The sequence below is a fragment of the Zeus faber genome (genome assembly GCF_960531495.2).
Source record: "Zeus faber genome assembly, chromosome: 8".
Taxonomy (NCBI): Eukaryota; Metazoa; Chordata; class Actinopteri; order Zeiformes; family Zeidae; genus Zeus; species Zeus faber.
In genome coordinates, this window is record NC_137195.1 from 3,733,244 (window position 1) to 3,755,859 (window position 22,616).

The 22,616-nt window shown below is 43.8% G+C and overlaps 1 protein-coding gene across 2 annotated transcripts; it reads right to left on the bottom strand.

Annotated features, from left to right (window-relative positions):
* Positions 1-2,862: 2,862 nt before the first annotated feature.
* On the bottom strand, positions 2,863-21,501 carry akirin1 (akirin 1). Of its 2 annotated transcripts, XM_080005150.1 has the most exons (5): positions 21,178-21,501; positions 7,228-7,374; positions 6,283-6,411; positions 5,293-5,364; positions 2,863-4,324 (listed from the first exon to the last, which is right to left on the bottom strand). In XM_080005150.1, exons 1-5 carry the CDS (start codon positions 21,380-21,382, stop codon positions 4,314-4,316), a joined length of 564 nt encoding a protein of 187 aa, XP_079861276.1. In that variant the 5' UTR covers positions 21,383-21,501; the 3' UTR covers positions 2,863-4,313. The 2 variants fall into 2 exon arrangements, with proteins under 2 accessions (XP_079861276.1, XP_079861277.1); XM_080005151.1 differs by lacking the exon at positions 5,293-5,364.
* Between the last annotated feature and the right edge of the window lie 1,115 nt (positions 21,502-22,616).

The following is a 22,616-nucleotide window of genomic DNA, read 5'->3' on the forward strand; positions in this document are numbered from 1 at the left end:
CACCCCAGAGACGCACCGTCAGGGTTGAAAACAATACAAATAATAAAGAAAAAGAAAAGAAAAGAACTTCATTCTGTCGGAAAGGTGGAGGCACAGACTTTGATCACATCTTCTGAACCTGTCCTACTCACCCGGTCTGAAGGCGTGTGGCTTCACCCAACCTGCACTGCTTCACATCTAACTACACCTTCCTTTGCTGCCTCTCACATCCCCATTTTGAAACTTGCACAGAGAGGGTCCTTCTCCAGAATGATCCTGCAGCAGCTATTTTGAGATAATTATAGACGCCCCGCCCCGCCCCGCCCCACCCCACCCTCTGCGGCTCTTCCTGCCCACTTCCTTCCCACGCACAAACAAATCACTGATGATTCTCCTCCAGAATTAAATAATTCAGAAACAATGGAGGCTGAAGGAGACTCCCTGTGCAGCGTCTCCCACTTCCGCCTCCGCCTCGACCTCCTACCTGAGCTCAAACCCGGAAGACACACCTGCGGTCCGTGACGTCACCAGCCCAGCAGGCACCAGGTAAAAAGAGCTTTGATCTTTTTTCTTGTTGTTGTGTTTGTGAAGTTTATTTATCCAAATTCTGTTTCTCTCGTTTTCTTGTTTCTTTGTATACTATTATGTTGAGCACATGTCAGCACCGTTTGTATATTTGAATGTTTTTGTTTTTTTTAATAAAGATTGAAAAACAAAACTTTTAACTTTTTTCACAAAAAATTAAATTTGCCACAGTGAAACCTCACTTTCACGTTTTTCAGAAAGACATGGAGCTTTATATGAAGACGATTTCAACTGTGAGACTGTGCTCCCAGTTCAATGGGGTTTTTTTTTTTTTACTTTTAGTTTCTATTTCTTTTCAATAACCTGGAACTTTTACTTTGAAAATAAATGGGTGCGCAAAATGCTGACGAGTCCCCAGAAACATGCGCATGCGGACTGAGGCTTGATGTGGAGAAGGAGACTTTTTTTATTTCATTTGAATTAAATTCAAAAATTTAAACAATGAAAATTGTTTTGAAAATTCCATTCGTATCTGAAAGTTTGAAACGGGCTCGTTGGTTCAAAGACTTCTTGCGCTTTTAAAAGCGGGTGGTGTCATTTGCAGACGGTCCCTAGACTGGACGGTCCCTAACCTGCCGTTCAAACAGCTGGAGGAGAATCAAAACAAAGCGGGCATCGATGGATAATACCAAGAAAAAAATGTTTCCTTGTTTACTGCTAGACCGTCATAAAAAAAACAGAAAAACATTTGATCTCTAATCTCCTGCGTTGACAAATTAATAAGGAAACGTGAAATGTTGTTGCACGACTCCGCTCTGGCCACTGGGTGTCGCTGTTGGTCCATATTAAAGAAGAGCAGCGGCTCGGAATTTCTCAGCGTGTGGGCCCCCAGGGGTCCCCAGAGAAAAAGGCTATTAATTAAAGTCACCATTATTTCATTTCGTTGTCTCCCGAACTGGGATAAAGACATCAAACCAGATCCAACAATGAAATTCATCTCAGATTTGGGTCCAAAACAAAGTCTTATCAAACGTGGATCAAATTGAGGGACATTGAGAAGAAAAAGGTGTAGAATCCCTGTTTGAAGTGTCATGTGTTGTTTGTCCACTCAGTCTCCACATCTCTGACGCTTTTCTTGTATTGTTATTTTCTTGAAATATACAGTATATATTTTTAAACTCTTTTGGGGGTTATGGGAACGTTTTCCCCTTTAATGTCTTTGTTGGAGGCGGATGATGAGATGTCAAATGTCCTCTTGGTGTCTTCTTACATCTCTGAGAGCAGATAACGGACTGAATGAACATGTGACTTCCCACAAATAACCAGAAACTATGTTGATTAGAAACCAATGAACAGTAAAACCATTAATTGTAAGAGGCAGGTCCGAATGATCCGCCGAATAATTCTTCCTCTTACAAAAATAAAATGTTGGTAGTATCATCTCCTGTGTGATTCATTCTCTTCTAGATGTTTATTCTTATTATAACTCCATAGACCTTGTGATCAGGAAGTTTAAATTAACTTGTTTTATTTAGTGAATAACACATACGCTTCCTTTCATGATCGTTAACATATTAATGCAGTTGCACTTCAAATCAGTGTTGCATTTCAAATGTAAAGAGCAATGCACTTGGTTTCTTGATAGGTAATAAACTAAAAATAAAAACTCCATAACCGTAATCAGAAATATTTGATTCTGGGTTCATTCCGGTATGAGGTTTGAAAAATAAAAACAAAGATCTAATCAATTTTCAATGTGATCTTTATTAATTAAAATATGGAATCTCAGTATCACGGTCTTTTATTTATATTAGTGTATGCATTGAATACTGTATAGATCTTTTATTGTTCTCATTGTGATCTTGCTGGGCCATACAGGATTGAATTTACATTTCCCTGCATCATTTTATGCCTTAAAAGCAATTCTGGAACAAAATGTATTATATAGGTTACAATTTGAAGAACAAAACCAGGGGAATTTTGCAGGTTTTCATTACATTAGTAAAAGCACTTTACCTCAAATTCACTTCAAGTATTAAGAGTAAAAGTACTTGATATAACAGAGACTACAGTTGAGTACTACATGATCTGATTGGTTCCTCTTGCCATGACTTTTGATGTTTTTTTTGGTTTAAATTAAAAGTACTGCAACTGTTTTAGGGGTGTAGTAGAGTGGCATCATCTCTGAGACTGAATATAATATCATTAAGTGCAAAAAATTCAATGGAAAAAATGAAATAAATAAATGTACTCAAATAGCTTTTGACTTGAGTATAGTCCGCTTCCGACTTCCCATCGGTACAGTTCAGAATGTTTTTATCATAAAAAAAAATAAAAATAAACCACGAGAGATTTAGTCACAGAACTTTTATTTTTGCAAAAAAAAAAGAGGAACAAAATCTCCATGTTCTCAGGTGTGGAGTGGGTGGGTGGGTGGGTGGGTGGGGGGGGGGGGTGCTGCTGTTACAGGCTAAACACAACAATCACACGAGCCGAGCGTCTTTCTACAGCGAGACGACGGAGCCAAGTCCAACACCAACACCTCCAGAGAGCATCCACCGGGAACAGGGGGGGCTTTGTACACCTATCATTCTGATTCTTACGTTTTGGCCAGCAGCAATTAAATGAGTGTAAGGAAATCAGTTTGGAATTAAAAAATAAAAACAAAAACAAAGAGTTAAGATATACCATGGCACCCTAAATGCTTGAGAGGGAAAGTGAAAATAAAGGGAATAGAACTTATATTGTGTACAAATGTGGAGAGAGGGGGCGACAGCAGAGCAGCCATCTTGTAGAAGAGAGACAGACAGGAGAGAGACTCGAGAGAGAGAGACTAAAAAGAGGGACTAGAGAGCGCGAGACTAGAGAGAGAGAGACTAGAGAGACTAGAGAGAGAGAGACTAGAGAGAGAGAGACTAGAGAGACTAGAGAGAGAGAGACTAGAGAGAGAGAGACTAGAGAGAGAGAGACTAGAGAGAGACTAGAGAGAGAGACTAGAGAGAGAGACTAGTGAGAGAGAGACTAGAGAGAGACTAGAGAGAGAGACTAGTGAGAGAGAGACTAGAGATAAACTAGAGAGAGAGAGACTAGAGAGAGAGAGAGAGAGAGACTAGAGAGAGAGAGACTAGAGAGAGAGAGAGAGAGACTAGAGAGAGACTAGAGAGAGACTAGAGAGAGACTAGAGAGAGAGACTAGAGAGAAACTAGAGAGAGAGACTAGAGAGAGAGACTAGAGAGAAACTAGAGAGAGAGACTAGAGAGAGAGACTAGAGAGAAACTAGAGAGAGAGAGAGACTAGAGAGAGAGAGAGAGAGACTAGAGAGAGACTAGAGAGAGACTAGAGAGAGAGACTAGTGAGAGACTAGAGAGAGAGAGACTAGAGAGAGAGAGAGAGAGACTAGAGAGAGACTAGAGAGAGACTAGAGAGAGAGACTAGAGAGAGACTAGAGAGAGAGAGAGAGAGACTAGAGAGAGAGAGAGAGAGACTAGAGAGAGAGAGAGAGAGACTAGAGAGAGAGAGACTAGAGAGAGACTAGAGAGAGACTAGAGAGAGAGACTAGTGAGAGACTAGAGAGAGAGAGACTAGAGAGAGAGAGAGAGAGACTAGAGAGAGACTAGAGAGAGACTAGAGAGAGAGACTAGAGAGAGACTAGAGAGAGAGAGAGAGAGACTAGAGAGAGAGAGAGAGAGACTAGAGAGAGAGAGAGAGAGACTAGAGAGAGAGAGACTAGAGAGAGAGAGAGAGACTAGAGAGAGAGACTAGTGAGAGAGAGACTAAGGGGGGGGGGCTGGGATCTCCACGATGGGCGTTCAAGAGACATCTGAAAGACAAGGAGGGAGGAGGGATGAGAACCATCAGGAACCATCACAGCAGTGTCAGGATTAAGCCCCGCCCACACGGTTATTTTAGAAAACATAGTATTTCCTCTGCCTTTTGGCCCCGCCCACACAAAAATGACAACGTTCTAGGAACTGGAAAGAAAGCTTTTGGGAAACCCCATCCAGGGTGGAGCTTTCTCTACACGGTGTGGGTGGAGGAAGTCAGACGGAGCTTCTGGGAAACGCCGCCGTCGGGACCCGGACCCCCGTCAGGAAGCGAGGAGCGAGGCGGTGTCCTCCGTGTCTCCACCAGGGGGTTAGACGCGTCTCCAGCTTGGGGGACGGCGTCCGTACAGTGTTGTGTCTGAATGTGATGAAGACGCTGCACACGCTGCTCCTCTTCTTCTGTGGTGTTTATGACGTAGTGTCGCCCCCTGCTGGCCTGGAGGCTCACGTCAGCGTTTCAAACCCTTTTTGCTTTCTTCTCGTGCGGACGGACATTTATACTAACACCGCTGGCGACGAGGAGGAAAACGACGCCATTTAAGAGACACCCATCAACCTGTAGAAGACCTCGGAGACTAGTGATGGATGGAATAAATGTTAAATTCAACGATGAAACCCGGCGGAAGTTACTTCCACGGCGTCGCTCGGTTACCAGACGGCTCAACATCTCTGCGGCTTTGCAACAAAAGCTCCCCCGAGGCCTGGAGTCAAAACTGCACTTCCCTCCATGTCCAAGGGGGTTTGAGGCAGCGTGCAGCGCTCGCAGGTGGAATGGATTTAATGGAGAGAACGTAAACAACACGTCTAAAGAGTGGAAGCGATTCCTCAAAAGAATGTTTTACATTCACGTAAATGACCCGGTTGGGTTTTTAAATACACGACGACAACGATGAAGGACGTCATCTGCATTAGTGTGTGTGTGTGTGTGTGTGTGTGTGTGTGTGTGTGTGTGTGAGAGACTCACAGCTGGCGGGCCTGGCTCCGTATCTTCGCATGATTTGGTCTTGTGTGAATTTCACAAAAGATTCATATTGTTCTGAAACAAAGGAACAAGATGGAGGAGGAGAGTCAGTGGAGCGGGGGGGGGGGTCGGTGCGGTCCACCGGCTTTAGCGCGCGCACGCACGCACACACACACACACACTGAGAAGGTCCTGGTTTGATTCCCGCCTGGGGCGCTGTTGGCAACGTGCTCAGGTGGGTTATCTCCCAATGAGGGGCCTTTTTGGGTGGAGTTTGCATGTTCTCCCCGTGCTCACATGGGGCTTCCTCCATCCATCCCCCCCGGAGGAAGGGATGCCAGGATGGTCAAATGCAGAGGAGCCATTTCACTGGCACCACCCAAAGCGTGTGTGTGTGTGTTGTAGTGGCGTGTGACAAAGATTTTCCACACACAGAGAGAGAGAGAGAGAAGAATGCGTCCTACATTTTTGTACTACCTATCAGCAAGTTGTCATGACGACGCTGCCTAGACACTTACAGTGGAAAATCCATGTTCAGAAAGTTAAATTCCACTCCTGGTATTTTCAGTTAACCTCCATTTTGTACTGAGCGAGGAGCCAACAGAGTCAGTGACTCCACCTTCTACATCGAGGGCCCCGCCATGTGACACTCCTAACACCACGGACCCCGTGGTTCCATCTCTGGGACCCCGACGTGAGAAGATGTTTTACCGTGTGATATGATTCAGTGTCTCTACTGTAACCTGTGGGAGCCATTGTATATTCACTGACGGACTCAAGGGACCCCTGGGGGTCCCGGACCTCGGGTTGAGAAACCACAGTTCTAATGAGTGTAATCAGCTGGCTCAGTGCACGGGTGGAGCAGGACTTTTACATTAAAAACCTGGAGCGTCCCATCAGTTTTTAGCAATTCAAACAGCCGGCGTCCAGGTGGAGCACTGGACGGGTCGTGTTTTATGGACGTTGTGTTGTGACGCGCGTTGCCGTCCGTACCTGCAAGTTTTGTGTTGAGGATCTGTTCGTACTCCTCCCGGATCTTCTCCTCGTGGTCTTTGAGCAGACGCTCGCACAGGTAGCTCACCTGGCGCAGGGTGAATGAGGGCTGGTCCTTCCTGGAGGCACCTGGGACAAGCACAGCGTTCACACACCGGGGATCGAACACAAGGAGCTGCCGGGGGCTTCTAGCCGTTGAGTGGACGAGCGCGAGAGAAAGTGTTGGCGCCAAACTGAAAAGAAGGACGGTTCCTTTTGGGCTTTTCAAGCTTTTCAGTTTATAACATTTCAAAGTTCATATTTTTGCATTCCGAATAGTTACCGAGGATTAAATTACCGAGGGGGGAAAAAAAGGTTGAGGCATCTGGTATAATTCATAATGAATGTGAATGTTGCATTCCACCAAAATAAATGTACATTTTGATAAAGTTCACAGATTTTTGTGAGAACTCTTTGAAAACTCTGAAATGAAGACTCTTCTGACTCCTATATCCTTCCCCCAAACAAAAGGAAAACAGGGGGAAAAATAAATAAATAAAATAAAAATAAAAAAGGAGTCATCGACTTCTATTTACTATTATAAGCGTCCATTTCCAGCCACACTGGATTACATTTCCCTGGAATCATCTACGTCATGAAAGACGTCCAGGAAAATGTTTATTACTTCACGATTTGAATAACAAAACCTGAGGGAATATTGCAGGTTGTAAACGACCGCATTTATTTCTCGGACTTTTCAAGCGCTTCAGCACAAGCGGGTTATTTTCCAGGTATTCCAGTACTTGAACCTCTGTGGACAAAATTCAAGCACTTTAAGGACATGGGAAGAACCCTGATGATACCCAGGCCGGGATATTTGTATTTGAAAGCAGCATATCAACCACAGCTCATTTAAAAAAAGAGATGAAATTTCAAAATAAAAGTAGTGTTGGGGAGGGGTCCTACCTGGAGGGGAGCTGGGGGCCGACAGGGCGCTGTTGGGGCTGGGAGCCTCGCTGGAGCTGCAGGCCTCGGCCTGGTTGAAGGCCCCCTCCAGCTGCCGTCTCCTCTGGATGCGGCTGTACTCGTGCCGAAGGTTCTGGAAGATCTGCTCTGTAAGGGGGCGGGGCCACGGACACCGGAGCGTCAGAAAACAGGACAACGGGTTCCAAAAAGGATTCCCCACGACACCCGAAGCCAACACAGCACCGTTCTGTCTGGGAATTCATGCTCGTCGATAAAAAACAAAAGCATACGAGCCTTGTTCAAGCCAGGTTTGGTCGCAACGGGCCGTTCTGGGTTCAGGGTTCAGATTTAGGAAAGTCCATAATTTCCTTTTTTTGGCCAGACATGTTTGAAGGTCTTACAGCTCTTAATTTCAGCCGTGCATAGTATTGTTTTTTTTTGTCTTTTTTTGGGGTGCATTTTTCTTTGGAAATTTGGCTGTTTTTGTAAATTTGACTATTGAGTTGTATTTATTTATTTTTTCCCATTCTGAAATTTCTTTTAATAGTATTTTTTTGCACATTGTCTGTACAGCAATCCTCACCACCACAAATTTCTCGTTATGTATAAATGTACTCAATAATAAACCAGTTCTGAAAATCGGGGGGCAGAATCAAATCGGCAGAATTTATTCAGCCAGGCACATTTAAAAATACAAGGAATTTGTTCTGGTGAGGTTTGGTGAGTTTCACTACAGAGAAAAAAGATAAAAGAATTATAAAAACAATCAAATAAAAATTATCAAATATATACAAATTGCCCAAAAAAACAACAATATAATGAAATATACCGAATATGCAAAACGTGATGTGAAGGGGAATAAGCTGAAGCAGAGGTTGAAACAGTTTTATAATAAATATGACCAGCGCTAGGAAGAAACCCTGCTGGGCTCTGACACAGAAACCAGTCATGAGATGCAGCAAATCCACCTCCCGCTGCTTCCAGGGTCTTCCAGGTGCAGCAGAGGGACGTTGCACCTGAACTAACACCTACAGACACAGTCAGCGGTCAAACCAGGGTCATGTCAACAGAAAGACAAGCTCCCTAATTTTGGCAGTGGACACTAGTGACACACCTTACACACGCACACGCGGCTGTCTCGGTTCTATAATCAATATATTGACGTTTTAATACACAATGAGAATTCCTGCTGACTTTTCAGTATTCCATCTGACATGGGTTACATAAATATTTAAGGGAACTAATTGAGTCCAACACAGAAATTAAACTTGTGACATCTTGAAAATTCCTCTGATTTTCAAGATGTCTTACTGCATCGTGTTAACTGGGCTTGCAGTATTCTATGGTACTTTATAAAACAAAAAAAAACAACATTTTTTTTTTTTTAAACAAAACGTAAATAAGAAGTGAACCTTTGGAAGGAAATGACACTGCTACACAGGAAATGATGCAAATCCACGAATGACAAACGCCAGGAAGAAAATTTTGCCACAGAAACGGACAGAATTCTGCTGCTGAGGATACTTTGCTTTGTTTAGAGCAAAAAAACCAAAAGAAAAGACAGACAACATGTGACTTCCAAAATCATGGAAAGCTCATCGGTGCTGCTGATAGAAAGGGTTCAAAGGTCAGACGCTGACCCCAGCACATGCTGATGTCATTCGGGCCGGTCGTTACAAAACAAAGCCGCTGTGCCTCGTGGCCGGAGGGAAACGGCACAAGGGCAGAGTTCTCCTACTCAGTTTGAACTCTCTGGAGGTCCATTTATCTGTCCGCGGATGGAAGAAGCTTCCATGGGAATACAAAGCAGAGTGGCTGGTGGGGGTGGAAGAAGAGGCTCCTCTGTTTCTACCCTGCTTCCACTCTGTTTACTGGGGAGGACCATGGACACCAGGACACCCTGTAAACCTGTCCTAACCACGACAGACCTCAACAGGTCTATTAATGGAACACACTGGGAAGGGGTGTGTGCAGTAGACACACCTAGCTAGGGGTGTTCACCACGCCAGCGTTCACTTCTTGAGATCTTGTGAAATGTGCTGGAGCTTAACAGGTTTGGCAAAAACAGAGCTAGCTGCCTCGCGTCTGCAATGCAAAGCTTTCCTCACTGGCGCTCACTCAATCAGCAAATTCACTGCGCAGACAGACAGACAGACAGACAGACAGACAGAGGGAGCTATCTTTCCATGGCAGAGGGGTTAAGGCCCCGACTGTGTGATGAGTATCTGGGGAGACCTGCCTCCTTTATCTTGGGTGGAGAGTGAGAGAGCACTGGAGGCCATGTCCCTGCTTCCCCCTGCTCGTCAATAAGCTTGTGTGGAAGGCGGCGCCGGACGCACAAGGGCTGCGTCTCAGGCAGGATCTCATGATTCGATTTAGATGCTAAAGGGTCAGGATTCTACACGGATTCGATCATACACTACCCACAAAAAGTTAGGGATATCTGGCTTTTGGGTGAAATTTATGGAAAATGTAAAAAGTTCACGCTACAGTGATATATCATGAAAGTAGGGCATTTAAGTAGAAGCATGCAATGATGATTTCCTCATCTCAAACAATTGATTGAAACAAAAGCCAACAACAGTGGTGGGTTTACCACAACAAAAAATGTCAATGTCTCAATAACTTGTCATGTGCCCTTGAGCATCAATTACAGCTTGACAAGGACGTCTCATGCTGTTCACAAGTCGACTTATTGTCTGCTGAGGCCTGGCCCCCCACTCTTCTTGAAGGGCGGCCCTCAGGTCATTGAGGTTCTGGGGTACAGAGTTACGAGCCTCTACACGGCCACTCAGCTGATCCCATAGGTTTTCTATGGGATTCAGGTCTGGAGAAAGTGCAGGCCACTCCATTTGAGGTGCCCCAGTCTCCAGCAGCCGTTCCCTAATGATGCCACCTCCATGAGCTGGAGCGTTGTCGTCCATGAAGATGAAATGAGGCCTGTGTTGTTCATGCAGGGGCACAATGACTGGATGAATGATGTCATTCAGGTAGTATGGGCTTGTCACTGTACCATTCACAAAGTGTAGGGCAGTTCTGTATTGACTAGACACACCTGCCCACACTGTAACACCACCACCACCAAAGGCTCGTCTGGTGACACCAGTGGCTGATGCGTAGCGCTCTCCTTGACGTCTCCATCATTTCTGCTCCAAGTGAATGGACTTTCATCAGAGAACAGCATTGAGGCCACTGGTCCCTCATCCAGCGTAAATGCTCCCTGGCCCCTGCAAGACCATGATGCCTGTGTCTGGTGGTGTGGTCAGATAGCCTTGCAGGTCATCTAGCACGCCGACCACACTGATGTAAACGGTTTTGAATGTTCTGAGGCGACACTTGGTGCCTCTCACCTTCCTTAAATGTGCCTGGAGTTGAGTGGCATCATCATGTGGTTCCTCAGGGCACTGTTCACAATGAAGTGCTCATCAGTGTGGGATGTGGCCAAAGGACGTCCACTTCTATGCCTTTCTGTGACTCTTCCAGTCTCTGTATCTCTGTTGCAAGCTGCTGATGACGCTCTGTGACACTCTAAGCTCAGTGGCCACTTCCCTCTGACAACATCCTGTTTGAAGCCTTGCAAGGCGAGGTGCTGTTGATCAGTTGTTCGGTGTGGTCTTGGTGTCATGATGTCAACATGTGAACAGCATGATGAAGAAGACTGTTAAAATATCAATTCTAATTGAACCAGGAAATGTATTGGTCCATTCATGGATCAAACACCTGTTGTGAATTTTGCCGTTCAGCTCCTTGTTAGAGAACAGCAAGTTGTGCAAAAAGTACTGAAACATTGAACAGTTGGACATGTGCATTCAAAAGTTTAGAGAAGGTCAAATTAAGTTCAGCTGTAAAGGTTATAGTGCATTTTAGGTTCATCCTAAATTTCACCGGAAAGCCGAATATCCCAAGCTTTTTGTGAGTAGTGTATATTGAGATGACGATTCTATTGATGTTTTATACACAAAGAGAATTGCTACCAACATTTAAGTACACCATTTGGCGTGCCATTATCAGAATACATCACATAACAAATCCAGGGGCTATTACAGGAAGGTTATGAAAGACCATTCAACACTGAAAACAATAATTTTAGACTCTGAAGTGATTTTACTTCATTTGAAAATGTGTTGATTAGCAGGTTAATTTATTGTGAAATGCTAATGCTTGACTCTCTGGGATGTCAAATAACTAATTAAAAGTGACAACGCTGCAATCTTATATGCAATTTGTGTTGCAGCAAACAATAAAAAATCAACATTGAATAAGTACATGTTTCATATTTGTCCTCTGAATAACTCAGAAAACCCTGCAAATGCACTCGGTTAGAGCGATTATTATTAACAATTGTTCAGTTGAATTTTCAAATAATCTTAAATATATGAATACTCCAACCGCCATCGTCAGCTTACAGAGAAGGCCACTGAAGCCTTCATGCGTTTGTTCTCCCAGCGACGCCCCAGCCTCCATCTCGGTGCCGTGGATTTTATACCACTCTCTCTTTTGAGGAGGTGTGTGAAACCAGTGTGCTGTCGTTTCAGCACAGTAGGCTACAGGAGGAATTGAAAATTGGCTTGTTAGACAAACTCTTTATTGAGCATGAATCCTCTGAAGCACCGTGTTTGATTTGTAGCACTGATAAAAATACATTTCAAAAAGTAACTGAAAGGATAATTACCTTCACCGGGGAGAGGAGTTGGCAGAGACATTCCCATTTTCTTTTTTTATTAAAGCATCTTACTGCCAATTCGACTTACAGACAGGGCTCGACATGAGTGCCGGCCCGGTCGCCAGTAGAACATGTATTTGCAGCCCCCCGGGGACAGCTGAAAGCACCTTCCCGGTGTGCCAGTAGAACCCACAAGCCCAATGGTGGATTATAAAAGTGTAAGCTCTCAGTTTAATACTTCTAACCATTATTGAACACATACACAGTTATGAAAGTGAAAATAATTTAATGTTAAAATAATACCGATGTAACTAATCATCTCAGGGCCAGTGAAATTAGAAGGTTACTGGCCCGGACAGGCAGTGGAAAGTCTTGCTCAATGTCAAACCCTGTACAGACATTGTTTTATAAGGCTGCTTTTGTGAGCGCTTGAGTTTATAAATGTTACATACTTTTTTAAACAGTATAAAAAAATCTGAGAAATACAGAGTTCTACAGCATTATCGTCATCTGAAGCAGTTAAAGCACCAATTTAAAAAAGCAGTTCTGACAATGCTAATTCACTATCGATCCGGGAGTCGTGGTGGTTAAAACACTGCCAAGCAAAAATCTCGATGGCTCCGCTTAATGGTTGACATATCTATGTGTATGAGAGTGAGTGTGCGTGTGCTCGCTCCCTGCCAGTTGCCTTCCAGCGCTGCCAACTACAAGAATCACAATCGTTGGCCGTTGCCTGGCAACACTGACCCCACAATGACCAAGCCAAGCAGTAAAACTCACAGAGACTTCCGGAGGAGAGGAGATGGCAGCAAAGAAGGCCTCTGCTGAAAGGCTTGGGAGCAAGCCGAACAAAAACAGAGCCTGCGCCACATAGAAAGATCGGCCAGACAGATTGGACGTGTGGATGAACTGGGGTCTGAAATTAGCAGCCATCAGCCCAAAACACGGGCAGAAACAGGAAGTGCAGACTGATTTATCAGGAAGTTGGAAACTGCAATAGCCAAAATATTCCTCTAATACATATAGATATACACAGCCTGTGACAATGCCATAGACAGTGCATAAAACTGAACGCGTGGAGACAAGAGTTTTAGAAGGACAAGCAAACCCAAGATCAAACTTCTTCAGAGTGATCTGTTGGGGTCAACAGACTCGTTCTAGTCTTTTTAATGCCATAGTAGTAGGGATTCGGGGTGTCATGATTTCAATTTCAAATCTAAAATCGATTGAAATGAGCGTCCAATTTCGAACTTAGAAATCACAATCGGGTGCGAACCTGATTGTGATTTCCCCCTGTATTTTTTCCTCAGTAATATTGTCCAACATGGTCGCCATATTGGGGTGGTCAAGATCTGCCGGTAAACAGCTGGGGGGTGCGGGGCCCCCTGGAGTCGACTGCAGCTCTCGGCTCCGAAACCGCCTTGGACCCGCTGCGCCGCATCCCTTAACGCACCCCCCCCCCCCCCCAACCTGGCATTAGGGTGGGGGGGCTGCAGGAATTAAATTCAAATAGGATTTGATTATTACAAAAATTTGCAAAATCCAGCGTTCCACTGTGTGTAAAAAGGAGAGTGCACCTTTGACCAGAATGTCCAGTAATTCCAGATGTGGGGATGAAACCCGACCACCACCGACGGAGTGTCCTAGTGCAGAGGTTCCCGACCACCAGCGGGCAGCCCAGCACGGTCCGTGAGCTGATGGTTGGGGTATTTGCCACTGGACCATGAGAACATGGGTGGGATTTTTTCAGGAGCAATCTGCTCCACAGCAGAACAGCAGCAGGAAATGGAGCAAATTAAATACATCTAGAGTTTTTATTTACTTTGTTTGGAGAAAAGATCGCTCTGATCGGAGCTGAAGGTAGTAATTCTCCTTTTACTACCAGGGTTCCCCTCTTGCAAAAATAGCATCCGTGCATTTTTCTGCACTTATTTTGGTGAGTAACTTAGAAGAATGAAGTAAATAACTTGTTTATTATTCTAAAGTCTAGTTCTTTACAAATCAAGACTCAATTGAAGAATGGCATAGCCGCCAGCGCTGAAAAAAATGCATATGTTTAGATCGAAAATTGAACAGGGGATCGAACAGGAACCCTCTGATTACTGGATGACCCGCTCTACCTTCTGCGCCCTCGTCGCCCCTAAGATTACAGTCACATTGATGGACCTTGGACAACTGTAAGTGATGCTGCGTTCAGGAACTCTGAAAACATCGGTATTGGCAGCAGCTATCGGCTAAATTGTTATTTTAAACATCGTATCGGCCCAGAATTTCACTATCGGTGCATCTCTACATAGTAGTAGTTTGTGTTGGGTTTAACATGTATTTAAATGTATAGGTCAACATTTCTGAATATACAGACATGCATACTGTATGTAGTTTATCAGAAGGGGACAGTTTACTTGAACGTAATTAATGTGCTTAATACGTCATTTAAGGCTTTAGTGGTTTTAGTACTTTATCAAGCTTTCATGAGCTGTGGATACCTTGATCATTGTCTGAGAAATTACAAGTGTCTGTACAGTTGCAGCCATCCATAACAATCAAGGTGGGGGATAAATAACCTGCAATGAAATATTCTAAATGGTACAAATTTATCCTACACCACCAAGCAGGTGCATCTTCCATTGGGTAAAATAATCTAAGTATTGACAATGACAAATTAAACCTGCAATTCAGTGGATGAAGACTGTAGTCCTTCTTGTGGATATAAGATGCTGGGAGATAACTTGCTGGACAAGACCTGTGCTTGTGTAGATGCTCTGACCCAGTCGTCCAGCATGACAATGTGCTCCTTGTCAAAGTGGCTCAGATCCTTACGCTGCTTCAACACATCAACTTCAACTACTGACTCTTCACCTGCTGCCTCATATAAACATATAAAAAAAAAAAATACACACACACACACACACACACACACACACACACACACACACACACACACACACACACACACACACACACACACACACACACACACACACACACACACACACACACACACACACACACACACAATATAACAGTGTATATATAATAATAATATATAACACTATATATACACACACACACAGTATAATAATAACATATCCCACCCCTCGACAGGTATCATTGGAACCAGATGATCAATGTGATTCACTTCACCTGTCACTGGTTTAATGTTGTGGCTGATCGGTGTATATGCTCGTGGTCTCTGGTAGTGCACGCACCATGAATCGTATGGCTCACTTATTGACTATGTGACTATAACAGAGCCTTATCAGACACAGGGGAAGCATTATATGGAAGGGTGATTAGTATTGTCACCCTCCATCCAAATCCTAAAGCAATCCATTAAACAAATTAGAATGCATATACAATACAAACCTTAAACAATACTTGACTCATTTCTAAAAACAGGATCCCAATGGAGTGCTTTGAATTTTTATAAAGATAGTGCTTCAGTTTCAAGTCTTTCTGGAAACTTAAGGTCAGTATATTTGCAGATATACAAGCGCACATTTATTTTATTTTTAATCAAAAAGGCTCCAACAATTACTAGTACTAGAGATGCACCGACTTATCAGCTGTACATCGGTAGCGGCCGATACTCGCCTTGTTAACTGCCATTGGCCTTTAATGCAAATAAGATGACATTCACTGATGGCAGTGACCGATGTTTATCCAGTGTTTCCCAAATGTGGGAGCTGACAGTGGTTTAGGTGGTAGTTGAAACAGCTGGTTACTCATACATATTGCGCTCTTCTTAGAAAATAATTCTACATAACTCTGGTGTAAATAAAGATGAAAAGTGTCCATTCAAAGTTCCACAGGAAACAAAATATTTCCACAATGAAATCCTTAACAAGAATACATCCAAAGTTAAGTAATAGTTCCTTAAATAATGCAACTACAACCACTGTCAGAAAACGGTGTTGCTCTGCCTCTAAAACACTGCCGACTCCCACGGTCCATTAAAGGAGAAAGGCTACTCAAAGAGCCACTCCAAGAGAGAAGAGCGGAGCGTGTTTTTAACACCAGCGGCTAAAGCTCAACCCTGTTTGTGTGTACATGAAGATGAACGGAGCGACAGGAAAGACAAAAAGGGTCAAATTACATCTTGGACTACGGAAATCGCAGAAGGGAAAAAAAAAAAAAAAAAAAAGGGTAAATGTGCAATGACTTTGTATTTGGAATAAGGGAACCAAAGCAAGGACTAAAAAAGGCTTCTAAGCTTGTCTATTGTAAACATCATTACCAGTAAGGTTTTTAACCAGTTTCATCTATGTAAATCTCATCTCTACGCATAATGTGAATGTAAACAACACTTGACTTTATAATTAACACACGTCTCAGGTGCTGTGGCTCCCACACCGCACATAAGACTTTATTTGGGCAGGTTGCCCAGGTATATTAACGACCGCTAAAGTATATTTGGTGACCCATTTTATCACCCCTGCCCCCCCCCAAATCAGTCTTAAGAGAACGGCGGACACGGCTCTCTGTAGCGCTCCAAGCAGCAAGTGATGTTGCGTTCAGGGGACCTCGGAATACATCAGTACCGGGGCCAGAAAATCAATCAGTTCATCCCTAACTCGTACACCTCAGTCACCAAAAGTTTGCAGTTTTGCCAACGTTACACCATATGATGAATCATCCAGGCAACAAAGAAATGAAGGACGCAACACTTGCTTAAAAATACGCCACTTACTGTTACTTACAAAGACCGTTTTGTAATAATAACATTGAGTAAACAGTACCAGACACAATCACTGACACTTTACTGAAGCTGCCATTTCGTAAATATATGAGCAGTCTCTAGAAGCAGAACAGAAGCAAATATAATATGATAAAGAGTACGACCCATCTTTGATCCAGGACCACAGAAAATCTACATCTGCCTCACTGTGTGGTTACTTGGCGGCTTAAAAATGAAACCATGTTTGAAGACTGCTTAATTTATGAGCAGCTGTTCCTCAGGAAACTAGAAAGAAAATGCTCCAAAGCATTGAAACTGTAACAACGTCCAAGTGAAAGCGAGCTGATCTAAGGGCACTCGGCTCAACAAAGACACGTCATGATGATACTGGAACACTGAAAATAGGTCTGTCCTCGTGCAAACCAGACAAGATAGTGAACATGAAGTGAGCTTGCAAGATGGGACTGGTCTTTTTACAAAGAGTGTGAAATCCGTATTACCAGCTGTTCATTATGACTGGTCAGTAATAAATACATATAGCATTTTAGTTTTCAGGAATTTTGCAGAATGCTGTATAAGGCCACTAAAGACATTTCATATCATATCAAATATGGAAGTCATTTGCCACGTGACTTTTGTGCCGCTCAGTTTCTAATGACTAAATTGATAACAGGCATAACTGCAAATTTTGACTGAGATTGAATCTGTCAATGTGAACATGCAATGTAAATTCCCTAAAATCTTAAAACTGCTCCAGATGCCATTTATGTTGTCTAAATTCTAGTCATAAGAAACCATAAAGTTGAAATGCCTTTTATCTAAGCCTAATCTTTCATTTGACATATCATACTTAATCTTTATCAAGTATACTTTTTTTTTGTTAAACAAATCGTTATCCTTTGTCCCCACACATTACCATTAGACCTCACAGATCGAGGCAGCTCAGCGTAAAGCAAATCCAACCTGCCAGACGGCTCGTGAGGGAGGAGCGGCTGGGGATGACAGCTGACCTTTTAGCTAAACACAAAACTGCTTTCGCTTGGAAAAGCACTGCAGAGGGACCCGCAGCACAGATCCCACATGGGGCCTCTTTCTGGGTGAAGGTGGGCATGATAATACCAGGTATCCACATCTCATGTATGCAGCGTACACACACACACACACACACACACACACACACACACACACACACACACACACACACACACACACACACACACACACACACACACACACACACACACACACACACACACACACACACACACCAGCTGCGCAGTGATTCAGCAAACAGGCAGACAGTGAAGAAAATGAGAGTGCAGAGGCCTTCAGATAGCTTCACAGGAAACACATTCCAGCTGGGCTAAGAAATGTCAGAGAAAATGAAGACATGGGACAAGGGGATTCTGGTGAGGTCCACCTTAAAATTAAAAATATCTATCTATTTACCTCTAGAACTATTAACTTCACACCATACAAAAATAAATAAATACATGTTCTATGACATCAGAATAAACTACAAAATCAACTGAGTGGTTGATGGGCTGTGTATTCATACTCAATACCTTGAAGGTATCGACCAAAATAACCAAAAACCAAGTTGTATCAAAGCTTCTCCAGTCAAACAATACCTGCTTTCAATCCTTTTTTGCCCAGATCTAGGAAAAAAAAAAAAGACAATATTTATGGTTTTGCTCACAGCCAATCACTCTCTTCAATTTAAAGCATTCTTCGATTTAATGCGAGATGTGATTGGCCCACTACCGCATCAGCTAGTACAGTCCGTGGTGGTAAAGTCGAGCGCAGTGTATTTGACGGAGTTGGCAGCGTGCCGACATGTCGCCTAACCATTCAAAAGTATGGCTCTACTACAGGCCTGTGGAGTCTGAGTGGCATTTGACACAACCGAATGCTTCCATTCACATGAGGGGTATAGTACGGAAAAAAAGGTATCGAATGAAGTACTCGCTATCAATTTAAGGGTATTTGTACTGGTATCGTCATTTTTTTAAACAATACTCAGCTGATTTGTGACTACAAACACCAACTGATAAGAGAGGTCTGGATGATACTGACAAAATCAATTATAACAATATTTTGACCAACACCATAATGATAATTTGGTAATATATTGGGAGATCAATATTGGTGCTTTCAAAGATTTTACACACAAGAAATATATGACAAAGAATCATTAGTAAAGGGTTAGTAATGTGGATATTATCACCAGGCATGAAGAGACATTGAGGGAGTGCGCACATGTCTCCCTCTCCGACGGTACCGACAATGCGCGCCCCATCGATGTGTGCCCGCAATCTGTGCACCAGAACACTCTCTCTCTCCAAAAAAAACAAACAAAACACTGCTCGAATGAGGAATCTCAATCGACTGACTATTCCCCAACTGATAATCTGACTCGTCGACTATCAGGGGGCAGCCCTACCGTCATCCGCCTGGCACATTGAGGTAACCCCATTCCCGTAGGCCAACAAACGGTCACTGTCAGAATTGAGTTATATGAATTCTTTGGAGGTACACCTGGCCTCCTGCAGTCAGAGGAACGCCAACCAAAAGCATGCAGGTATTTCAGCGTCATGGGCGAATTTTAAGAGAGACTAATGCTGGCTGCCAGCCATATACACCATTTGCCAAAGTCTTGGTTAGCTGGGTGAAGGACAGCAGTGAGCGGCAGAATAAGAACGTACCAGCTGGATGGAGCAAGCAACTGTCTCAAGACGCAGCCCATGGCTAATGATGAGGGCTGGAATGCCATTAATACAAAAGACATGTTGTCCATGCACTACCCTGTCAGTACAAACTGATGGTCCGGGAGGCAGCCGTGCAGCCCTATTCGATTTCTGAGTCATTGAAATTCTTCACACAGTTACTTTCGTGGCGAGAGCCGATACATTTCACTGCAACAGGAGTGAACTGTGGCTCCATTTGGACTTCAGTCCGGCCTTCTTCCTTCAGACATGCGCTAAAGCAGAAGGCAACTGTTTTTTAAGCCCCCGCGGCACAGACACCAAATCTCCAGGGGTTAAAAGCGATGCTTAGCCAAAGTACTAGAACTGGCTCCACCTTGTAATCCTCTCTTGAACTACTCAGGAAACGATTGATTGAATTGTTCTAAGGTGGACCAGAGGGATTTTTAAATAAGAATTCAAAATGCGTAAGGATCAGCAGCAGCTACTGTCAACCTGCCCAGTCCCAGAGATTGGAACGTACAATAAGCCTCACTGGATTGCAGTTGAGATATCCAGGTAATTATCATTCCCCTGCAGACCCCCACCCCCACACGTCTCTCACTTTCACAGTGACTTCCTCTCTCACAAACGGCTCAAAGGCAGCTGCATTTAAATCAATGGGAGGAGAAGAGTAAAGGCATAATACAGAGGTACAAAAGAGAGAGGGGAGGTTGTGGTGCTATAGACACCCCCTGCTCCCACTCAAGACAATTGTGGCACTGATGACAAGGAGCCTTCCTCCAGCAGCTCCTAATTAGCAGCACGCCGTGATGTGCCAACTGCTGTTGCCATTTGGTTTGTTTAAAAGGGAGCTGGGTTAAACAGAGAGGAGCCAGTCACCCAGGTATAAAGGCAGCAGGAGCTTGCTACGCAGCCACTGTTCTCAGGCTATTGTGTTTAAAATAAACGGTTAAAGCCATTTATTGTCCTAATCGGCGGCCCAAATGGAATAGATGCAGATGGTAGATTTCATTATCTACGCCAGTGTTTAGATTGCATTTTGTTTCAAGAATTTGAGCACGGAACTTTCCATTGTTGTCTTACTTAGCTATCCAGCTTTGTCCAGCTACAGAGCCACCCTTAAAAATGCGAGGTCGCACAACCAATGGAACAATAACATCTGAAAAGAAAATGAACATTACAGCTGATGTTTGTTAAACACAAGGAACCACACTCACGTTACCCCCTACTAATTAGTAATAACATTGTAATAATTTAGACCTATTATCCATGACGGCATACTATATATGAATGTTCATCATATACAGAAATATCCTATATACACGTCTACGCAGCGCTAATAGTAGCAACTACAATACCACTTAGTCTGTGGTCTTCATTTAGTATATCCTAGGCATAGAACCACATTGAGGACATATTTACTTTCTCTTTAGAACTTGTTTTTTTTTAATTCTAATTGATTGTACATCAGTTCAGCAACCCTAGCCAAGAAAAAAAAATCCCCTGTATGTTAAAATGTTGTCGGTCAGATGAACACGCTCTGCTTCAGCCCTTCATTGTCGGATTTATTTACAGTTTCTGTTTCCGCTTTTTGATTTGACATCTTCGTTCGTGTGTGTTGTTGCACTTTGAAGGGGAATATAAACATATGTTGGAATGTTTAAGCGCTGTGAAAAACGAATAAAAAACCCAACGAAGATCTCCACAATAAAAACACCGTCTTCCACTTTTTTTTTTAAACACATCAGTCGTGCGCAGCTAGCTAACTTGCTAACGTTAGCAGCAGCGGCGGGGCGGACAGCCTCCGCTTCCGAGCCGCATTCAGAGTCTCCCCGTCGGCTGTTCACTCCACCAAAGCCCCCTCGTTCCCTTTAACCACCCGCCGTGAAGCGCCCGGGTACCTGGGGTGAGCCTGTGTTCGCCTCCCGCGGTCGGCGGCGACGCCGGATGCGCGGGGCCGTCGGCCTGCGGGCGGAGGTGACACCTCTGCGGGGCCGGGGCGCCCGGAGCCCCGGGGAGCGGGCTGCACCTCCTCCTCTTGGGGGACTGCGGGCTGAGCAGGGCCTCGAACTCCATCGGCCGCTTCAACGTGGCTCCGCACGCCATGGCGAGTCAAAGTGTGGGGAGAGTAGCGCGGACAGGGGCGGGCGGACGATCCGTTGGACGCGCTCTCGTCTCTCGGTTCTTTCTTCCTCCGGTTCCGACGCCGCACTGGCTCCACTCTGCTCTGCTGCTCCGGATCACTGCGCATGTGTGGAGTCGAACTCCAACTACGGCGACTCGGTAGGGCCAGATTAACGGATTTAAAAAGCAATGTAAATCGACAAAGCCTGTCAACGAGGCCAATTGTGGATGAATCCCAGCAAATACTGGTTGTTGAGCAGGTTACTGTTTTAAAAATATGCAATTGAGTTTACGACTTAAAACCTCTATTACTGCTGGTTTCTAGAGAATGCTTAGTTGTGACATGGTGGGTTTAGACAAACCTTCTTATTATTGCATGTGCTTTGGACAATCACATCACCTCATGTATTCATATCGGAATTACCTGAGATTTCAAGAGCAGTAAGTGTAACCTATAACATATCAAGTATTTTCTGAGGGATGATTTTGATCCTCGAACGCTCCGTTTGATCCATTTTTAAAAAGGGCCTGAACTTGGGAGGGATATGTCGAGTGTTTAAGAGTTTAATAGTTATTCCGCTTTGTTTTATACATACATACAGACAAACAGATTGTTAATACATATTAGTATTTTGGCAGTTGACCATTTTAACCTCACAAAATACATATTAGCCCTAGTGACAATTATTATGATTATTATGATAAATAATATTTATTCTTAAATTGTATTTATTATTAATTATTATTATTAATTAGTTGTATTATTGTTCTAGCCGAAACACGAAGAAGATTAGTATGATTATTATTATTTATTAAATGTGATTATTATTAATTAGTATTCTTGTTCATTATGATGATGATGATCGTAGGGATGGACGCTTGTTCCTCCGCGTCAAACTGTCTCCGTGTGTTGTTGTTGGTTCTGGTGTCGGAGCAGCGTCACCACCTGACTGTGACGTCGCTGCCACACCGGAACCGGAAGGGGTTTGAGAGGTTTGAAAGTTGGCGCGCTGACCCGGGGAACAGCGCACCCTGGCGGTGAAGCTCAGGTGGGACTAGAATATAACGAGAGGAATGGACAGACGTGCAGGACTGGATATGTCATGCTTCCCTATTGATGTGAGCTGCAGTTTGAATTATGAATTAATTATCCATCTATCTGTCTGTCCGTCTGTCTGTCTGTCTGTCTGTCTGTCTGTCTGTCTGTCTGTCTGTC

Coding starts and splice junctions, on each gene's coding strand:
- akirin1 (XM_080005150.1), bottom strand. CDS start 21,382: ATGGCGTGCGGAGCCACGTTGAAGCGGCCGATGGAGTTCGAGGCCCTG. Junction 7,375..21,177: donor CGAACACAGGCTCACCCCAG/GTACCCGGGCGC, acceptor GCCCCCTTACAG/AGCAGATCTTCCAGAACCTT. Junction 5,365..6,282: donor CCTCAACACAAAACTTGCAG/GTACGGACGGCA, acceptor CCTTTGTTTCAG/AACAATATGAATCTTTTGTG.